Source organism: Gorilla gorilla, chromosome 1 (genome assembly GCF_029281585.2).
Source record: "Gorilla gorilla gorilla isolate KB3781 chromosome 1, NHGRI_mGorGor1-v2.1_pri, whole genome shotgun sequence".
Classification (NCBI taxonomy): domain Eukaryota; kingdom Metazoa; phylum Chordata; class Mammalia; order Primates; family Hominidae; genus Gorilla; species Gorilla gorilla.
The window spans coordinates 6,140,312-6,157,123 of record NC_073224.2 but is presented as its reverse complement, the minus strand read 5'-3'; the positions used below and the strand labels follow the sequence as shown (position 1 = coordinate 6,157,123).

The following is a 16,812-nucleotide window of genomic DNA, read 5'->3' as shown; positions in this document are numbered from 1 at the left end:
TCTGATCTTAGTTATTTCTTGTCTTCTGCTAGCTGTTGAATTTGTTTGCTCCTGCTTCTCTAGTTCTTTTAATTGTGATGTTAGGGTGTCAATTTTGTATCTTTCCCACTTTCTCCTGTGGGCATTTAGTGCTATAAATTTACCTCTAAACACTGCTTTAGCTGTGTTCCAGAGATTCTGGTACATTGTGTCTTTGTTCTCATTGGTTTCAAATAACTTACTTATTTCTGCCTTTATTTCATTAATTACCCAGTGGTCATTCAGAAGCAGGTTGTTCAGTTTCCATGTGGTTGTGTGGTTTTGAGTGAGTTTTGTAATCCTGAGTTCTAATTTGATTGCACTGTGGTCTGAGAGACTGTTTGTTACGATTTTCATTCTTTTGCATTTGCTGAGGAGTGTTTTACTTCCAATTATGTGGTTGATTTTAGAATAAGTGTTATGTGGTGCTGAGAAGAATGTATATTCTGTTGATTTGGGGTGGAGAGTTCTGTAAATGTCTATTAGGTATGCTTGGTCCAGAGCTAAGTGCAAGTCCTGAATATCCTTGTTAATTTTCTATCTCATTGATCTGTCTAATATTGACAGTGGGGTGTTAAAGTCTCCCACTATTATTGTGTGGGAGTTTAAGTCTCTTTGTAGGTCTCTAAGAACTTGCTTTATGAATCAGAGTGCTCCTGTATTGGGTGCATATATATTTAGGATAGTTAGCTCTGCTTATTGCATTAATCCCTTTACCATTATGTAATGTCCTTCTTTGTCTTTTTTGATCTTTGTTGGTTTGAAGTCTGTTTAATCAGAGACTAGGATTGTAAACCCTGCATTTTTTTTTTTTTTTTTTTTTTTTTTTGCTTTCCATTTGCTTGGTAAATCTTCCTCCATCCATTTATTTTGAGCCTATGTATGTCTTTGCACATGAGATGGGTCTCCTGAATACAGCACACCGATGGGTCTTGACTCTATCCAATTTGCCAGTCTGGGCCTTTTAGTTGGGGCATTTAGCCTATTTACATTTAAGGTTAATATTGTTATGTGTGAATTTGATCCTGTCAATATGATGCTAGCTGGTTATTTTGCCCATTAGTTAATGCAGTTTCTTCATAGTGTCAATGGCCTTTACATTTTCGTTTGTTTGGGCAGTGGCTGGTACAGGTTTTTCTTTTTCATATTTAGTGCTTCCTTCAGGAGCTCTTGTAAGGCCGGCCTGGTGGTGACAAAATCTCTCAGTATTTGCTTGTCTGTAAAGGATTTTATTTCTCCTTCACATATGAAGCTTAGTTTGGCTGGATATGAAATTCTGGGTTGAAAATTTTTTGATTTAAGAATGTTGAATATTGACCCACAGTCTCTTCTGGTTTGTAGGGTTTCTGCAGAGAGATCCACTCCTAGTCCAATGGGCTTCCTTTTGTGGGTAACCCGATCTTTCTCTCTGGCTGCCCTTAACATTTTTTCCTTCATTTCAACCTTGGAGACTCTGACAATTACGTGTCTTGGGGTTGCTCAATCATCTAATCTTTGACAAATCTGACGAAAACAAGTAATAGAGAAAGGATTCCCTATTTAATAAATGGTGTTAGGAAAACTAGCTAGCCATATGCAGAAAATTGAAACTGGATCCCTTCCTTACACCTTATACAAAAATTAACTCAAGATGAATTACAGATTTAAATGTAAGAACTAAAACCATAAAAACCTTAGAAGAAAACCTAGGCAATACCATTTAGTACATAGGCATGAGCAAACACTTCATGACTAAAACACCAAAACCAATTGCAACAAAAGCAAAAATTGACAAATGGGATCTAATTAAATTAAAGAGCTTCTGCACAGCAAAAGAAACTATCCTGAGAGTGAACAGGCAACCAATAGAATGGGAGAAAATTTTTGCAATCTATCCATCTGACAAAGGGCTAATATCCAGAATCTATAAGGAACTTGAACAAATTTACAAGAGAAAAACAACCCCATCAGAAAGTGGGCAAAGGATATGAATGGACACTTTTCAAAAAAAGACATTTATATGGCCAACAAACATATAATAAAATGCTCATCATCACTGGTCATTAGAGAAATGCAAATCAAAACCACTGTGAGATACCATCTCACACCAGTTAGAATGGTAATCATCAAAAAGTCAGGACACAACAGATGCTGGAGAGGACATGGAGAAATAGGAACACTTTTACACTGTTGGTGGGAATGTAAATTAGTTCAACCATTGTGGAAGACAGTGTGGCAATTCCTCAAGGATCTAGGACTAGAAATACCATTTAACCAAGCAATCTCATTACTGGGTATATACCCAAAGGATTATAAATCATTCTACTATAAGGACACATGCACACATATGTTTACTGCAGTACTATTCACAATAGCAAAGACTTGGAACCAACACAAATGCCTGTCAATGTCAGACTAGATAAAGAAAATGTGGCAGATATACGCCATGGAATACTATGCCACCATTTAAAAAAATGAGTCAATGTCCTTTGCAGGGACATGGATGAAGTTGGAAACCATCATTCTCAGCACACTAACACAGGAACAGAAAACCAAATGCCACATGTTAACACTCATAAGTGGAAGTTGAACAATGAGAACATATGGGCACAGGGAGTGGAACATCACACACTGGGGCCTGTTGAAGTGTGGGGGGCAAGGGGAGGGAGAGCATTAGGAGAAATACTTAATGTAGATGACGGGTTGATGGGTGCAGCAAACCACCATGGCATATGTATACTTATGTAACAAACCTGCACATTCTGCACATGTACCCCAGAACTTAAAGTATAATTTTAAAAATTCGTTTAATCCAAAAAAGACAGGGATAAAATATTCACAAACTATGTATGCCAAAATGGTCTAAGATCTGCAGTCTATAAGGAACTTAAATAATTCAACAAGCAAAAACAAACACCGCCATTAAAAAGTGGCCAATACCATGAAAAAACACTTCTCAAAATAACACATATAATTGGCCACAAACATGAAAAAGTGTTCAACATCACTAATCATCATAGAAATGCAAATCAAATCACAATGAGATACCATCTCATACCAGTCAAAATGGCCATTATTAAAAAGCCAAAAACAACAGATGCTGCTGAGGTTGTGGAGAAAAGGTAATGTTTATACACCGTTGGTGGGAATGTAAATCAGTTCAGCCAATGTAGAAAACAGTTTGTAGGTTTTTCAAAGAACTTAAAACAGAGCTACCATTTGACCCAGTAATCCCATTACTGGGTATATACCCAAAGAAAAATAGATCATTATACCAAAAAGGCCCATGTACTTATGTGTTCAACACCATGCTATTCACAATAGCAAGACATGGAATCAACCTAGTTGCCCATCAATGGTAGATTGGATAAAGAAAATGTGGCAAAAAAAAAAAAAAAGAAAATGTGGCACATATACACCATGAAATACTATGAAGCCATTAAAAAAGTATGAAATCCTGTCCTTTGCAGCAATATGGATAGAGCCAGAAGCCATCATCCTACGTGAATTACCACAGGAACAGAAAGCCAAATACTGGATGTTCTTACTCATAGATGGGAGCTAAACATTGAACACCTGGCCACAAAGATGGCAACGATTACATCCTAGAGGTGGGAGGAAGGGAGGGGGTGGGTGCTGAAAAACTGTTGGGTACCATGCTCACTACTTGAGTGATGGGACCATTTATAATCCAAACCTCAGCATCACACAATATACTCAGGCACATGTACGCCATGAATCTCAAATAAAGTGGAATGAATAAATAAATACATGATTTTTTTAAAAAAAGTTAAATAAATGAATAGTAAAAATATAAAAGTTGGCCGGGTGCAGTGGTGCATGCCTGTAATTCCCACACTTTGGGAGGCCAAGGCATATGGATTACCTGAGGTCAGGAGCTCGAGGCCAGCCTGTCCAACGTGGTGAAACCCCATCACTACTAAAAATACAAAATTAGCCAGGCGTGGTGGTGTATGCCTGTAGTCCCAGCTACTCGGGAGGCTGAGACAGGAAAATCACTTGAACCCTGGAGGTGTAGGCTGCAGTGAGCCAAGATCATGCCACTGCACTCCAGCCTGGGCAAGACAGAGTGAGACTCTTGTCTCAAAAAAAAAAAAAAAAAAAAAAAGTTGAAGTTAAAAAAATTAATCAACCTTTCTAGGAAAAACAACAGAAAACATTAAATCTAGTCCTTTTACATCAGAATTTCCAGATCTGTGTGTGTTTGTGTTTATTTATTTATAGATAGATGAAATGATTGATATATAGATATGAATTGATAATATAAAAAATAAATTGATAATATTTTTGAGGTGCAACTTAACAAAATCAAAACTTTAAAAATATTCACACAAATGAATTAAATAATATTGACTGAGGAAAAGTTAATGAAGAAAACTTCCAAAACCTATACTCAAATTAGACATAAGGATTTAATCAGCACATTATTTTTTGGTCCCCCGAATTAAAACTGTATGTATGTTATAAAAATGGAGCATTAATTAAATAATATTGAGCATATCCATAAACTATAGTACTTTGTGGATAGCGCATGCTACGTTTGGGAGAATATTTCACATCGGGGCACTTTTTATGTTGTATTTTGTGAACAATGCAAATTGTTGAATCACATGTAAACCCACAGACACTCATCACACACACATATATGTTGTTGTGTAAAATGCCATATCTATTTATAGTGTTTAAGTTTCTGCATGTGTCTCTCTGTTGGTTCTCTACCTCTTGTTTAGTTACATAAAGCTCTTGTAGTTTACTGGTACATACACACACATACCCACGAACATACACACAAACACATACAGTATAAGTGCAATTTTGTAAGGATAATCATCTCTATGATATGTTTTCGATAACCCTCTCTGGTATTATGTTTTTCCCGATGCGTATGCATTACCTTTTTGCTCAAATAAAATAATAATTATTAAACTACCAATAAACATAACAGATGTTATGTTACTAAAATATAATAGAAATAAAGGTACTTTTTATCTTTTTAATGGCTTTCCACATTTGTTCCCACATTTCTCTGTGAGGAAGAGCTGCTGGCAGAACTTTCTGATGAAACACTCAGGAAATCAGTTTTACACTTTGAAGCACAGGAGTTGAAACACGTTCTCAAAGCCCATGTCACTTAAATGTTCACTGTTTTCCACCCTATCGATACACTTCTCATTAGCTGTAATAAGTCCGTCTCATTAAAGTCTCCTGAGATCCAAAAGGAAGAAACTTGCTCTTTCCCAGAGCACTTCATTCCACGTCCCTCAAAGAAAACTATTTAAACCCATGCCTCTTTTCAATCTGGGCGCTCCATCGTCGCTCCAGGGATCTCAAAAGCAGAACACCCAGAATAATTCGGCATTCTTTACTGGTCTGCTGCTTTCTTTCTGCATTTTTAGTTTTTCAGACCTGTTTAGTTGCTAAATATTTCCCTGTAAAGATAAGAAATAGACATTATTACATGTTTCTAGAAGGCTGGAGAATTTATGCAATTTGTCCTGGCAATGCAAATTTTTTCAAGCATTTCTAAGGTGGCATTTATTTGTATGGCTTAATAATACTTCCTTCTGCAGAGTTATATTACAAAAATAGCTCCTAATAAACTTGTTGCATGTCTCTCTTTGTCCTAACTCCATCATCAGTTGCTAAGGATACCTTCAGTCATGCCAAGTTCATAAATCCAAATTAGAAATCTATGCATACTGGATCTTCAGGGTAACATGCTGACAGCACTTTGGCATCCAGATGGCCTAGATGTTGAAGGATTTCCTGTTGTGGGTACCAATGACTATGAATTGCTTTGTGTGTTTTCTTCTTGGTATAAGTTAGATGAGAATTTAAGTCTACTAAATCTAATCATTTTTCCTTCTAGCAAAATATCACCTTCAACCTTCTAAAAAGTCTTAGTTCTTCATCGCTTGTTTGGTTACATAAAGTTGTTGTAGTTTGCCAGTAAGTTTTTGATTTACTAAATTATACATAACCTTCTCTATCTACTACTCTGAATGGCTATCCTGACAGATTCAGCTCTCTGCAAGTGACAGATAATCATCTTATATTGGAATACAGTTTGGAATAAAATTAGATATTTGGATAATTTTTATGAAAATTATGTATATTCTATTCCTTGATGTCTACTTAGTGATGTGTGTCACATGCTGTTTTGAGTGGGTGGCATTCAGATTGCATGGATGAGAGGAGATATGAGAAATGTGAGAACATATAGAACACATAAATACATTACTTTATGAAGCTCTTTGAAAATTAAATAATTGGATTTAATAGTTAAGGTTTTGTCTAAATGATGCAGCATCCCTGAGTAAAATTAGGCAATTAAAATGGATCATCTAGGAGCTTCTGCTGTACTTAGACCCACTTTGTTTGTTCCACTCTTCCTATTCCCTTAATGAAAATCCAGGTCTTTTGGAATTATGCAGGAATTTCACAGGTAAGAAGTCAAATGCTGATGAGCACCTAGACTGACTCCTCCTCATAGTAGCACTTTAAATATTTGGTGCATATGCAAATGCCTGGGTTTCCAGAACATTTCATTGTGGTCTGACTGAATTTACGTTCTTTATATGACATAAACAAGATTTACGTAAACTGGATCTAAGAAAGTTGAGGCAGAGTTGTCTGCAGCTCCTGGGCTGGAAATCTCAGGCACAAGTATAATGAGGAATGACTGTCCCATTCCCTCCATGCCAAATGCAAGTGCATTGAGAAAAAGATTGCCTGTTTGATTATCTGTGGGAATTACATGGAGTGAGTATTGTAAATCTCAGGTATAAGGATGCCATTGAGTGTAACAGTGCAAAGAAACTTTTCTTAAATGTTTGCTGCTTTTCTTAAAAAAATAATTTAAGCAAACCTTAGTCTTAGGAATTAGATAGGATAAGGACAATACTGTTCGAAAGGCACAAAAGATCTAAAGGAAAAACCTGTGCTTACTCCTAGTTTCTAAAGCACAGACTATGAACCAGGCTTCCTGAATCTCTGAACAGTGCATTGTCTTTGTCTCCTTCCCCTCATTTTACAGATAAGAACACTGATGATTGGAGACTTGAAGGTGCTTGCATTAAAGACACAGAGCTGACGTAAGGCAGACTCCTACGGGCATTCTAATTTCCAACATAGACTCGTTGCCTGACTGTCAAACGTGCAAGCATTTTAAAAATCCTTTTTTCCACAATGATTTCAAAGAATGTGCAGACACCTGGATTTCTCAGATCCACTTTGCCAGTGATTCACAGGCATTTTTTTAGTGTCCATCACACCAAGGCATAAAATAAACTCTCATCAGAAATAACAGGTCTCTCTAGTAGAGGGGTTTATTCTAGTGTGTAGTCTCTTTACGGGTCTTGTAGGAGGTGTGTGTGGGTTGAAGAATGTGGTTCTAAGTTACTCTAAAATTGTCAGAGTACATTAGTGCTTTATTATCTAATAAATGTATGATTATTGTTTCAATATGAGTTCATTCTTAATGATTCCAACTTTTTGAAATACTAAACAGAATTTAGGAACACAGAGAAAAACTGGGAACATATACTTTTGTATTTAGTCTCAAAATTGCACAACACTCTATTGACCTGTCTTGAGAACTTCTCATGTGAAAAGGTAACTGTAAGTTTGAATGTGTATGTAATGACTCAATGTGTCTGGGATAACAACAGAAAAGTAATATTGCCAGTGTATTCTGTACAGGAAAAACCACACCTACAGTAATCTGTTGAAATTGAGGTATTATATTCTAAAATAGACATTGCAAAAGCTATCCCCGGTAAATACCTGGAAGTTGAGCACTTTGGAAAAAAATTCATACATGAATGCATAAAATAACTGGAAAAGTATGACTGGTATAGAGAAGGAGGACAGAAAACCTTGTAGTCATATTCACATTATGAAATGTTGAATGTTGCAAAGAGAGAAAACTGGTTCCAAGCAGATTCAGAAGGCAAGGAAGAATACTGCATGAAGCAGCTTTAATCTAAGCTAATGCAGAGCTTCCTAACAAGGCTGCTGCATTGAAGGAGCATGGAGCTTGCTCTTTTCTTTGGCGGAAACTTCACCAGTGGTCATAGGGAAGCAAGCGAAGGCTGCAACTTACAAGTTAGGAATTATCTTGTCACTTGATTTAAAGGATGGGCTTGGTGATCATCACAGTCCTGGGCAAGCATTGTGTCCTACCTTCAAATTGTAGTGATGTGGGAGGAAAATATTTGCGGCCATCCCTACTCAACCAACATGTACCCCTTATAAAATAGTAGAGAATATTTACAAATGTCAGGATAACATAAATGCATTAATTTATCTCTTGGTGTAAGGTATTATGCAATAAAAAATAGTTTAAGTAAGCCTAAAAGACAATCTTATCCAATAAAATTATGTCTATTTTATCCACTAACTTTTTTAAAATAATTTTCTCAAAATTTGCAGGCCAAGCATACTTCTGCTCTTCAAAGGCATTTAGATTTTCTGCGAGCTTAATTGAAATGCACAGTTTTTTCTGAGAATTTCTACTAAGTAACAATCCTTTCAAGTCAAAGGATACTTGGGGGAAAAGATAGACTTTAACTGCTGATGTAACTTCACTGGGAGCACCTGGGTTTACAGACCTTATCTGAAGATCAGGAGGTATTTGCAATTTAAATTCATAGATTTTAGTTGAATATGTAGATTGCTTAAATGAGAGATTGAGAATTCGCACCCATTTACCAATAGTTTTGAAATAATTTGCAGATATCTTACATTTTACTTTGTATTGTATAAAATATTTGCACCTGTAACTATAAATTTCTTATTTGATTCTTAAAGTAACCCTGAATGTTTATTATATCAATTAATATAAGCAGATACTGAGGCTCAGGGTGTTTAGGAAGAGAATCCAAAGTCACAGAATTAATTAATGTCATGACCAGAGGAAGAACTCAATTCATTTAATTCTAAATTTTGTTTTACTGTATGTTGCCTTCATCATTTCAGAAACAAATGCCTATATAAAGTCACAGAATCATTCCAAACATTTTCTGATTATTTTTATGTGTACTAAACCATAGCAAAGCTGTACGATCTATGCCCAGGAGATACTCAACAAGTATAGTTACTTATTGTGCTCACTGTAGTGAGAGAGCAGATAATAAATTTAACAAAACATTTTACTTAAAATCATAATTTACTTTGAGGAAGGCTTGTTCTCTGATAAATTAGATCTTTTGTATGCAGATAGGAAAAGTAAGGCCAGTTGGCTGCAAAATGGAGTAGACTTTAGAATTTCCCTTTGCATTGCTAGGTTTGCAGGGCTAGCTGGCCATAGAAAAAGCTAGAACCACAGAAGAGTTACATATATACATATATAAATCTATGGGAGGAAATTATGAATGTATATACTTATATATATAATGGATAAAAGATCATCGTTTATATTCTTGAAGTTTGTTGTGTATTTTATTGTAACCTGAAATTGTATAAAACAGTCCCTCAGTTTTTCTTAATTGCCAGAGCTACGGAAAAATTCCAATTTCCAAAAATCATCGGTGAGTTATACCTCAATATGTATGTCCCTGTGCTATTACATATACGTGTGTGTGTGCATATAAAATGGGAGTAAGTGTGAACAGAGAGCAGAGGCCGCTCTTACATATATGCGTGTGTGTATAAAATGGGAGTAAGCGTGAACAGAGAGCAGAGGCCGCTATTACATATACGTGTGTGTGTATAAAATGGGAGTAAGCGTGAACAGAGAGCAGAGGCCGCTATTACATATACGTGTGTGTATAAAATGGGAGTAAGTGTGAACAGATAGCAGAGGCCGCTATTACATATACGTGTGTGTGTGTATAAAATGGGAGTAAGTGTGAACAGAGAGCAGAGGCCACTATTACATATACGTGTGTGTGTGTATAAAATGGGAGTAAGTGTGAACAGAGAGCAGAGGCCACTATTACATATACGTGTGTGTATAAAATGGGAGTAAGCGTGAACAGACAGCAGAGGCTGCTATTACATATATGTGTGTGTGTGTATAAAATGAGAGTAAGAGTGAACAGACAGCAGAGGCTGCTATTACATATACGTGTGTGTATAAAATGGGAGTAAGTGTGAACAGAGAGCAGAGGCCGCTATTACATATACGTGTGTGTATAAAATGGGAGTAAGTGTGAACAGACAGCAGAGGCTGCTATTACATATATGTGTGTGTGTATAAAATGAGAGTAAGAGTGAACAGAGAGCAGAGGCCGCTACTACATATACGTGTGTGTGTAAAATGGGAGTAAGCGTGAACAGACAGCAGAGGCCGCTGTTACATATACGTGTGTGTATAAAATGGGAGTAAGTGTGAACAGACAGCAGAGGCCGCTGTTACATATACGTGTGTGTATAAAATTAGAGTAAGAGTGAACAGAGAGCAGAGGCTGCTGTTACATATACGTGTGTGTATAAAATGGGAGTAAGTGTGAACAGACAGCAGAGGCTGCTGTTACATATACGTGTGTGTGTATAAAATGGGAGTAACGGTGAACAGACAGCAGAGGCTGCTATTACATATACATGTGTGTATAAAATGGGAGTAAGTGTGAACAGACAGCAGAGGCTGCTGTTACATATACGTGTGTGTATAAAATGGGAGTAAGCGTGAACAGACAGCAGAGGCCGCTATTATATATACGCGTGTGTGTATAAAATGGGAGTAAGCGTGAACAGACAGCAGAGGCTGCTGTTACATATACGTGTGTGTATAAAATTAGAGTAAGAGTGAACAGAGAGCAGAGGCTGCTATTACATATACGTGTGTGTATAAAATGGGAGTAAGTGTGAACAGACAGCAGAGGCTGCTGTTACATATACGTGTGTGTGTATAAAATGGGAGTAAGCGTGAACAGACAGCAGAGGCTGCTGTTACATATACGTGTGTGTATAAAATGGGAGTAAGTGTGAACAGACAGCAGAGGCTGCTATTACATATACATGTGTGTATAAAATGGGAGTAAGCGTGAACAGAGAGCAGAGGCTGCTTTTACATATACGTGTGTGTGTATAAAATGGGAGTAAGTGTGAACAGACAGCAGAGGCTGCTATTACATATACATTTGTGTGTATAAAATGGGAGTAAGTGTGAACATACAGCAGAGGCCGCTATTACATATATGTGTGTGTATAAAATGGGAGTAAGTGTGAACAGAGAGCAGAGGCCGCTTTTACATATACGTGTGTGTGTATAAAATGGGAGTAAGCGTGAACAGACAGCAGAGGCTGCTTTTACATATACGTGTGTGTGTATAAAATGGGAGTAAGCGTGAACAGACAGCAGAGGCTGCTATTACATATACATTTGTGTGTATAAAATGGGAGTAAGTGTGAACATACAGCAGAGGCCGCTATTACATATATGTGTGTGTATAAAATGGGAGTAAGCGTGAACAGAGAGCAGAGGCCGCTTTTACATATACGTTTGTGTGTATAAAATGGGAGTAAGCGTGAACAGAGAGCAGAGGCCACTATTTGACTTTGCGAAGCAGCACATGATTTTCCCTGTTTCTGGTGTCTTATCGCATGATAAAAGTCAAACCCAAAATGCAGGAAGTGTGGAAGTAGCTGAAATACTGCTAATATTTAGGCTGCGACATAAACTGGAGAGGAGTTTCCCTTTAGAAATATATTTTTATAGGTTCCATTAATGAAACCTAAAAAAAGTAAAATGAGGGAGGTTGTAAGTATTGATGACATTGTACATAGTATCATAAAAATGTATAAAACCTGACACCAAAGATTCTGAATTGAAAAAAATATACATTATATATATAATATACATATGATGTAACTATGTGTACATTTTTATATATGTGTGTATATCTGTACACATAGTTTATATCCATAAAACAGCAATCCTGATTATAATAATTTATGTGATCTACTCTCAAGTATGACTAATTTTCAGTAGTCACATTAGTTATTACATTGTTAACAATTTAGCAGGTTCACATGCTTGGTACATTTTATTTGCTAATTACAGTAAATGTCTAGCTGCTATTCCCGTATAAAGCTTCCTATATACACAATGCCATGTGTATGAACATATAATGAATTGAGACTATCTAGTCCAAACACTCCTGGCACTAACAGACCCCGTGACCACCAACACGTTACCCTCAATGCTGTCATTGGTGAGAGGGGCTTTTATAGCTCCTCACTTCTTAGTTTTATTGTGAAGATCAGGGAGTCAATAGTTACAAAGCACTTCTTAGCATGACGCTTTGCAAAATAAACTCCACGATGTCATCATCATTATTCTCAATAGCAACTTCTTTTTCTGGGCAATTGACTCAAATGCGAATACTTTTAGAACATTTAGAGGAGCATTAGACTAGTTTGATCAATTTTACTCCCAAATATGTTGGTAAAATGTCTTTCTTGGGACACATTTAGCCTTAAAAAATGTGAAAAATCATCCTTTATTTCCATGAAGTTTGTTGTGGATATTTGTTTCTTTATTGTAACCTGAAATTGTATAAAACACACTCAGTTTTTCTTAATTATGAAGAACTATGAAAAATTCTAATTTCCAAAAATAATCGGTGAATTATAGCTCAATGTTTACATCCCTGTGGTATTTCCTCTGAATATTAATTGCTAATACTGATTTCTAATGGTCATGCTAATCATAATCCTAATGCTAATTCCTCATCATCTTAAAATTGAAAATAAATAAAATTCTGTAACACTGAATGCCTCTTGTATTGAGAATAATTTTTGTGTCTAAATTTGCAAGACTAGTTTCCAATGAGTTTCTGTTGCCCTTTTTATTTCATCCCTTATAATTTGTCTGGGACATGGATAAACTAACACCAAGTATACTCTCATGATGTAGACAGTGACTTGTGATCCAAATGGTAGATAACCCATACTTGTAGCTAAATGGAAGACATGAGCTACTCACAGCCAGCACCAAAGATGTTTTGAAAGTAGTGGTGATGCCGACCATACAAAGACGCATTAAATAATAATACAAATTTAAATGCATCTAAGGTAATACACACATGCATACACCAGACCATGGTATGTTTAACTGCTGTGTAGCATGGTATGCAACCTTAGGCATTGTTATGCATATCATCGTAATACAGTATCATCTGCTGACCTCATCTTCTCCAATGTATTTAAGCAATTATTGATTAATAATGACCAATTTTATTTAAAAACCTTCTGGAATAGATTATATGCTAGATATCAGTCTCAATGTGGCAAGAATACTATTTTTTAAATGTTTTCTTCCCACTTTTAAAAGTTTGCTGCCTAACAATTAATTCACATGTTGTTATTTTACTGCCCTGGGAATGCTATCATCTTTTTTGGAAGATATTACCTTATATCGGCACAACTGTAGGATCAATGGAAGAGTACAACACATCCTCTACAGACTTCACTTTCATGGGGCTGTTCAACAGAAAGGAAACCTCAGGTCTTATTTTTGCCATCATCTCTATAATCTTCTTCACTGCACTGATGGCCAATGGGGTTATGATCTTCCTGATCCAAACAGATTTGCGCCTTCATACACCCATGTACTTCCTCCTCAGCCACCTTTCCTTAATTGACATGATGTATATTTCCACCATTGTGCCTAAGATGCTGGTTGATTACCTGCTGGATCAAAGGACCATTTCCTTTGTGGGGTGCACAGCTCAACACTTCCTCTACCTTACCCTTGTGGGAGCTGAATTCTTCCTGCTGGGCCTCATGGCCTATGACCGCTATGTGGCCATTTGCAACCCTCTGAGATACCCTGTCCTCATGAGCCGCCGGATCTGTTGGATGATTATAGCAGGTTCCTGGTTTGGGGGCTCTTTGGACGGCTTCCTCCTAACCCCCATCACCATGAGCTTTCCCTTCTGCAATTCCCGGGAGATTAACCACTTCTTCTGTGAGGCACCAGCAGTCCTGAAGTTGGCATGTGCAGACACAGCCCTCTACGAGACAGTGATGTATGTGTGCTGTGTTTTGATGCTGCTGATTCCTTTCTCTGTAGTCCTTGCTTCCTATGCCCGAATCCTGACTACAGTTCAGTGCATGAGCTCAGTGGAGGGCAGGAAGAAGGCACTTGCCACTTGTTCATCCCACATGACTGTGGTGTCCTTGTTCTATGGGGCTGCCATGTACACCTACATGCTGCCACACTCTTACCACAAGCCAGCCCAGGACAAAGTCCTCTCTGTGTTTTACACCATTCTCACACCCATGCTGAACCCCCTCGTCTACAGCCTTAGAAACAAGGATGTGACTGGAGCTCTGAAGAGGGCCTTGGGGAGGTTCAAGAGTCCTCAAAGGGCGTCAGGAGGTGTCTTTTGACAGTCGACTCCTTCCCATGCATATGGTAAATGGGAGACTCTGTGGTCACTGTGGCTGTGCTTTCATCAAAAGATGAGGCAAAAAGGGAGGGAGTCATACGATTACAATATTGGCTTTTTGTCTAGGGTTTCTGGTTCATAACTCCATAGTTATGTTATGATGTTGTGGTTTTTTAAGCCTCAGAAAACTGAATCTCTCTCTGTGATCTTCGCCTTCCCTCTGTTCACCTGCTTCTTTTTCTCCCCAAAGAAAGCCTTAGAAACTAAAAATATAATCCAATCTTTCCCCACTTTTGGTCACAAAGAAATTATCTGACTACCTTGTCTGACTGTATGTCATAAGACCTCTGTTTCAAAAGAGGTCTTCTCTCATACCCTGGGGGAGGGAATGCTATACAGAGAGGCCAAGAAGAATCTGATCAGACAGGCCTTCATGGGTGTCCCCACTCACTCTATCAACATTAGGTCATACTCTTTGTTCAATCATATTTCTATGCAATTGTCCATGCTTCAATCATGACTATTCGATAAAGTCTCCATCTCAGGGCCAAAAGGAGAGGACAGAAAACTTCTGGACAGCTAAACTCATGAAGCTGAACAGGAGGGTGATAAGAACCCATCCATGTGCCTGGAGGGTGGCATGTCCCAACTCCACAGAGGCAGAAGCTCTTATGCTCTTCCAGACCTCACCCTCTGTGTCTTTTCATCTGGCTGTTTCTGTGTATCCTTTGTAATATCATTTATAATAAATGGTAAACATAGGTAAGTGTTTCCTTGAATTCTGTGAGCCTTTATAGTAAACTAACTGAACCCAAGGAAGGGCCGTGGGATCCCCAATTTACAATCACTTGGTCAAAAGTACAGGACAACTTGGGGCTTTTAATTGGCACTGGAAATGGAAGGCAGTGTTATGGGACTGAGCCCTCACCCTGTGGGATCTGACACTATCTCCAGATAGATAGTGGCAGATGGTCATGGGAGTTTAGCTTGGGCTAGAGCATTTGACTGTAGATAGTGGCAGAATGGAATGGATTTGGAGGACACCCAAGTGGTGTCCACTGCAGAAATGATTGTTTACTTCGTGTGTATCAAAAATCCTCCACTCATTTGGTCCCATACAGCTTATATGTTGATTGTTGTGTGGTGTGGAAGCAGAGGAAAAACAGTTTCATGTGTTTTTTTTCCTCAAAGAGCATTCAACTTGGTGGAAAAAAAAAACTAATGTAAAAAAATGTCCTCTTGATCTCTTTTCCTTCTCTTTTCTTTTTTTCTTATACATTCCCTTTCTCCTGCCATGTTCACATGTATTCTAAATAAATACACGAGGGCTCCATAAACACAAAAATGTGTTTCCATCTGCAAGCTGGTAGAAAGAGTCATTGAACATAGTCTTCTTAAACAGGTATTGTACTCACTACAATCAGGTGCTTATTACTTTCAGTAAAAGTACGGTATTTATCTTTTTTTATTTTACAACACATTAGTGAAAGCTATTTGTCACGTAACTTAAAATAAATGGATGAAAGCAAAGGACATTGCCCAGAAAAGACATCATGAGATCACTGCATATCTGAGGGGTAAGGGGGTTTCTAAAACACTGGAGAAACATACAGGGGGATGGGTTAGGAAGGCAGTAAAATGCTTTTCAAATATCTCATGAGATCATCAAGGTTAAGCATATATCAGCCATGTAATAGTATTAGGGCATAGTTAATATTCGTGTTCCATATTGATCCAGGAATTGAGGAAAGAAAGCATGTGCCAATACATGGTTAGTATCCCAATTATATAAAGAGTTCACTCATCATCAAAAGGGTGACTTTATCAAAATTATAATTCACCATGTGGGGTTATCATTATACAAACATCATCATGGTCATAATCATAATCATATTCATCAATCTCTATCTAAAACTTAAAAATTTATGTGCCTTGCCAGGTTCATCATCCTTTAACAACTTCATGACAAAGGAAGCAGAACTTGTCATGAGTCATAGTTTACATGTAAGAACAGTGAGTTTCAGGGAAGCAAGAAAATTCTGTAGGATAATAATTCTAATTAATAGACTAGATGGCAGAAATTCAAGAAATGTGATTGATAGAACACTATATTCTTCAGATACAGCTTCCTCATTCATTCATTCATGCTTTATAGCTGTGACCAAGACAAACAAAGCAATTGCACTTGAGAAATTTGCATTCCAGTGTGGAAAAGACAATGAACAAAAATAAATATAACAAGTGAGCAAGCAAAAAAACACATCTATCCACCATGTTGTGTGTGGTAGCTGTGACTAAAGCTAAACATATCCATATCCTGCACCCCTGCATGTCCACTCTTGAGTGAATTCTTAATAGATATATTACAGTTTGAATTTGGTTTATTTTGCCCCCACCAAAACTTATGTTGAAATTTGATCCCCAATATGGTGTTGTTGGGAGGTCAGGCCTAGTG

The 16,812-nt window shown here is 37.4% G+C and overlaps 1 protein-coding gene across 1 annotated transcript; it reads left to right on the top strand.

Annotated features, from left to right (window-relative positions):
- The first annotated feature begins 8,451 nt into the window (after positions 1 to 8,451).
- On the top strand, positions 8,452 to 15,279 carry OR2T1 (olfactory receptor family 2 subfamily T member 1). Its single transcript, XM_004028740.3, has 2 exons — positions 8,452 to 8,649; positions 13,369 to 15,279. Exon 2 carries the CDS (start codon positions 13,402 to 13,404, stop codon positions 14,356 to 14,358), a length of 957 nt encoding a protein of 318 aa, XP_004028789.3. The 5' UTR covers positions 8,452 to 8,649; positions 13,369 to 13,401; the 3' UTR covers positions 14,359 to 15,279.
- The last annotated feature ends 1,533 nt before the right edge of the window (positions 15,280 to 16,812 follow it).

Coding starts and splice junctions, on each gene's coding strand:
- OR2T1 (XM_004028740.3), top strand. CDS start 13,402: ATGGAAGAGTACAACACATCCTCTACAGACTTCACTTTCATGGGGCTG.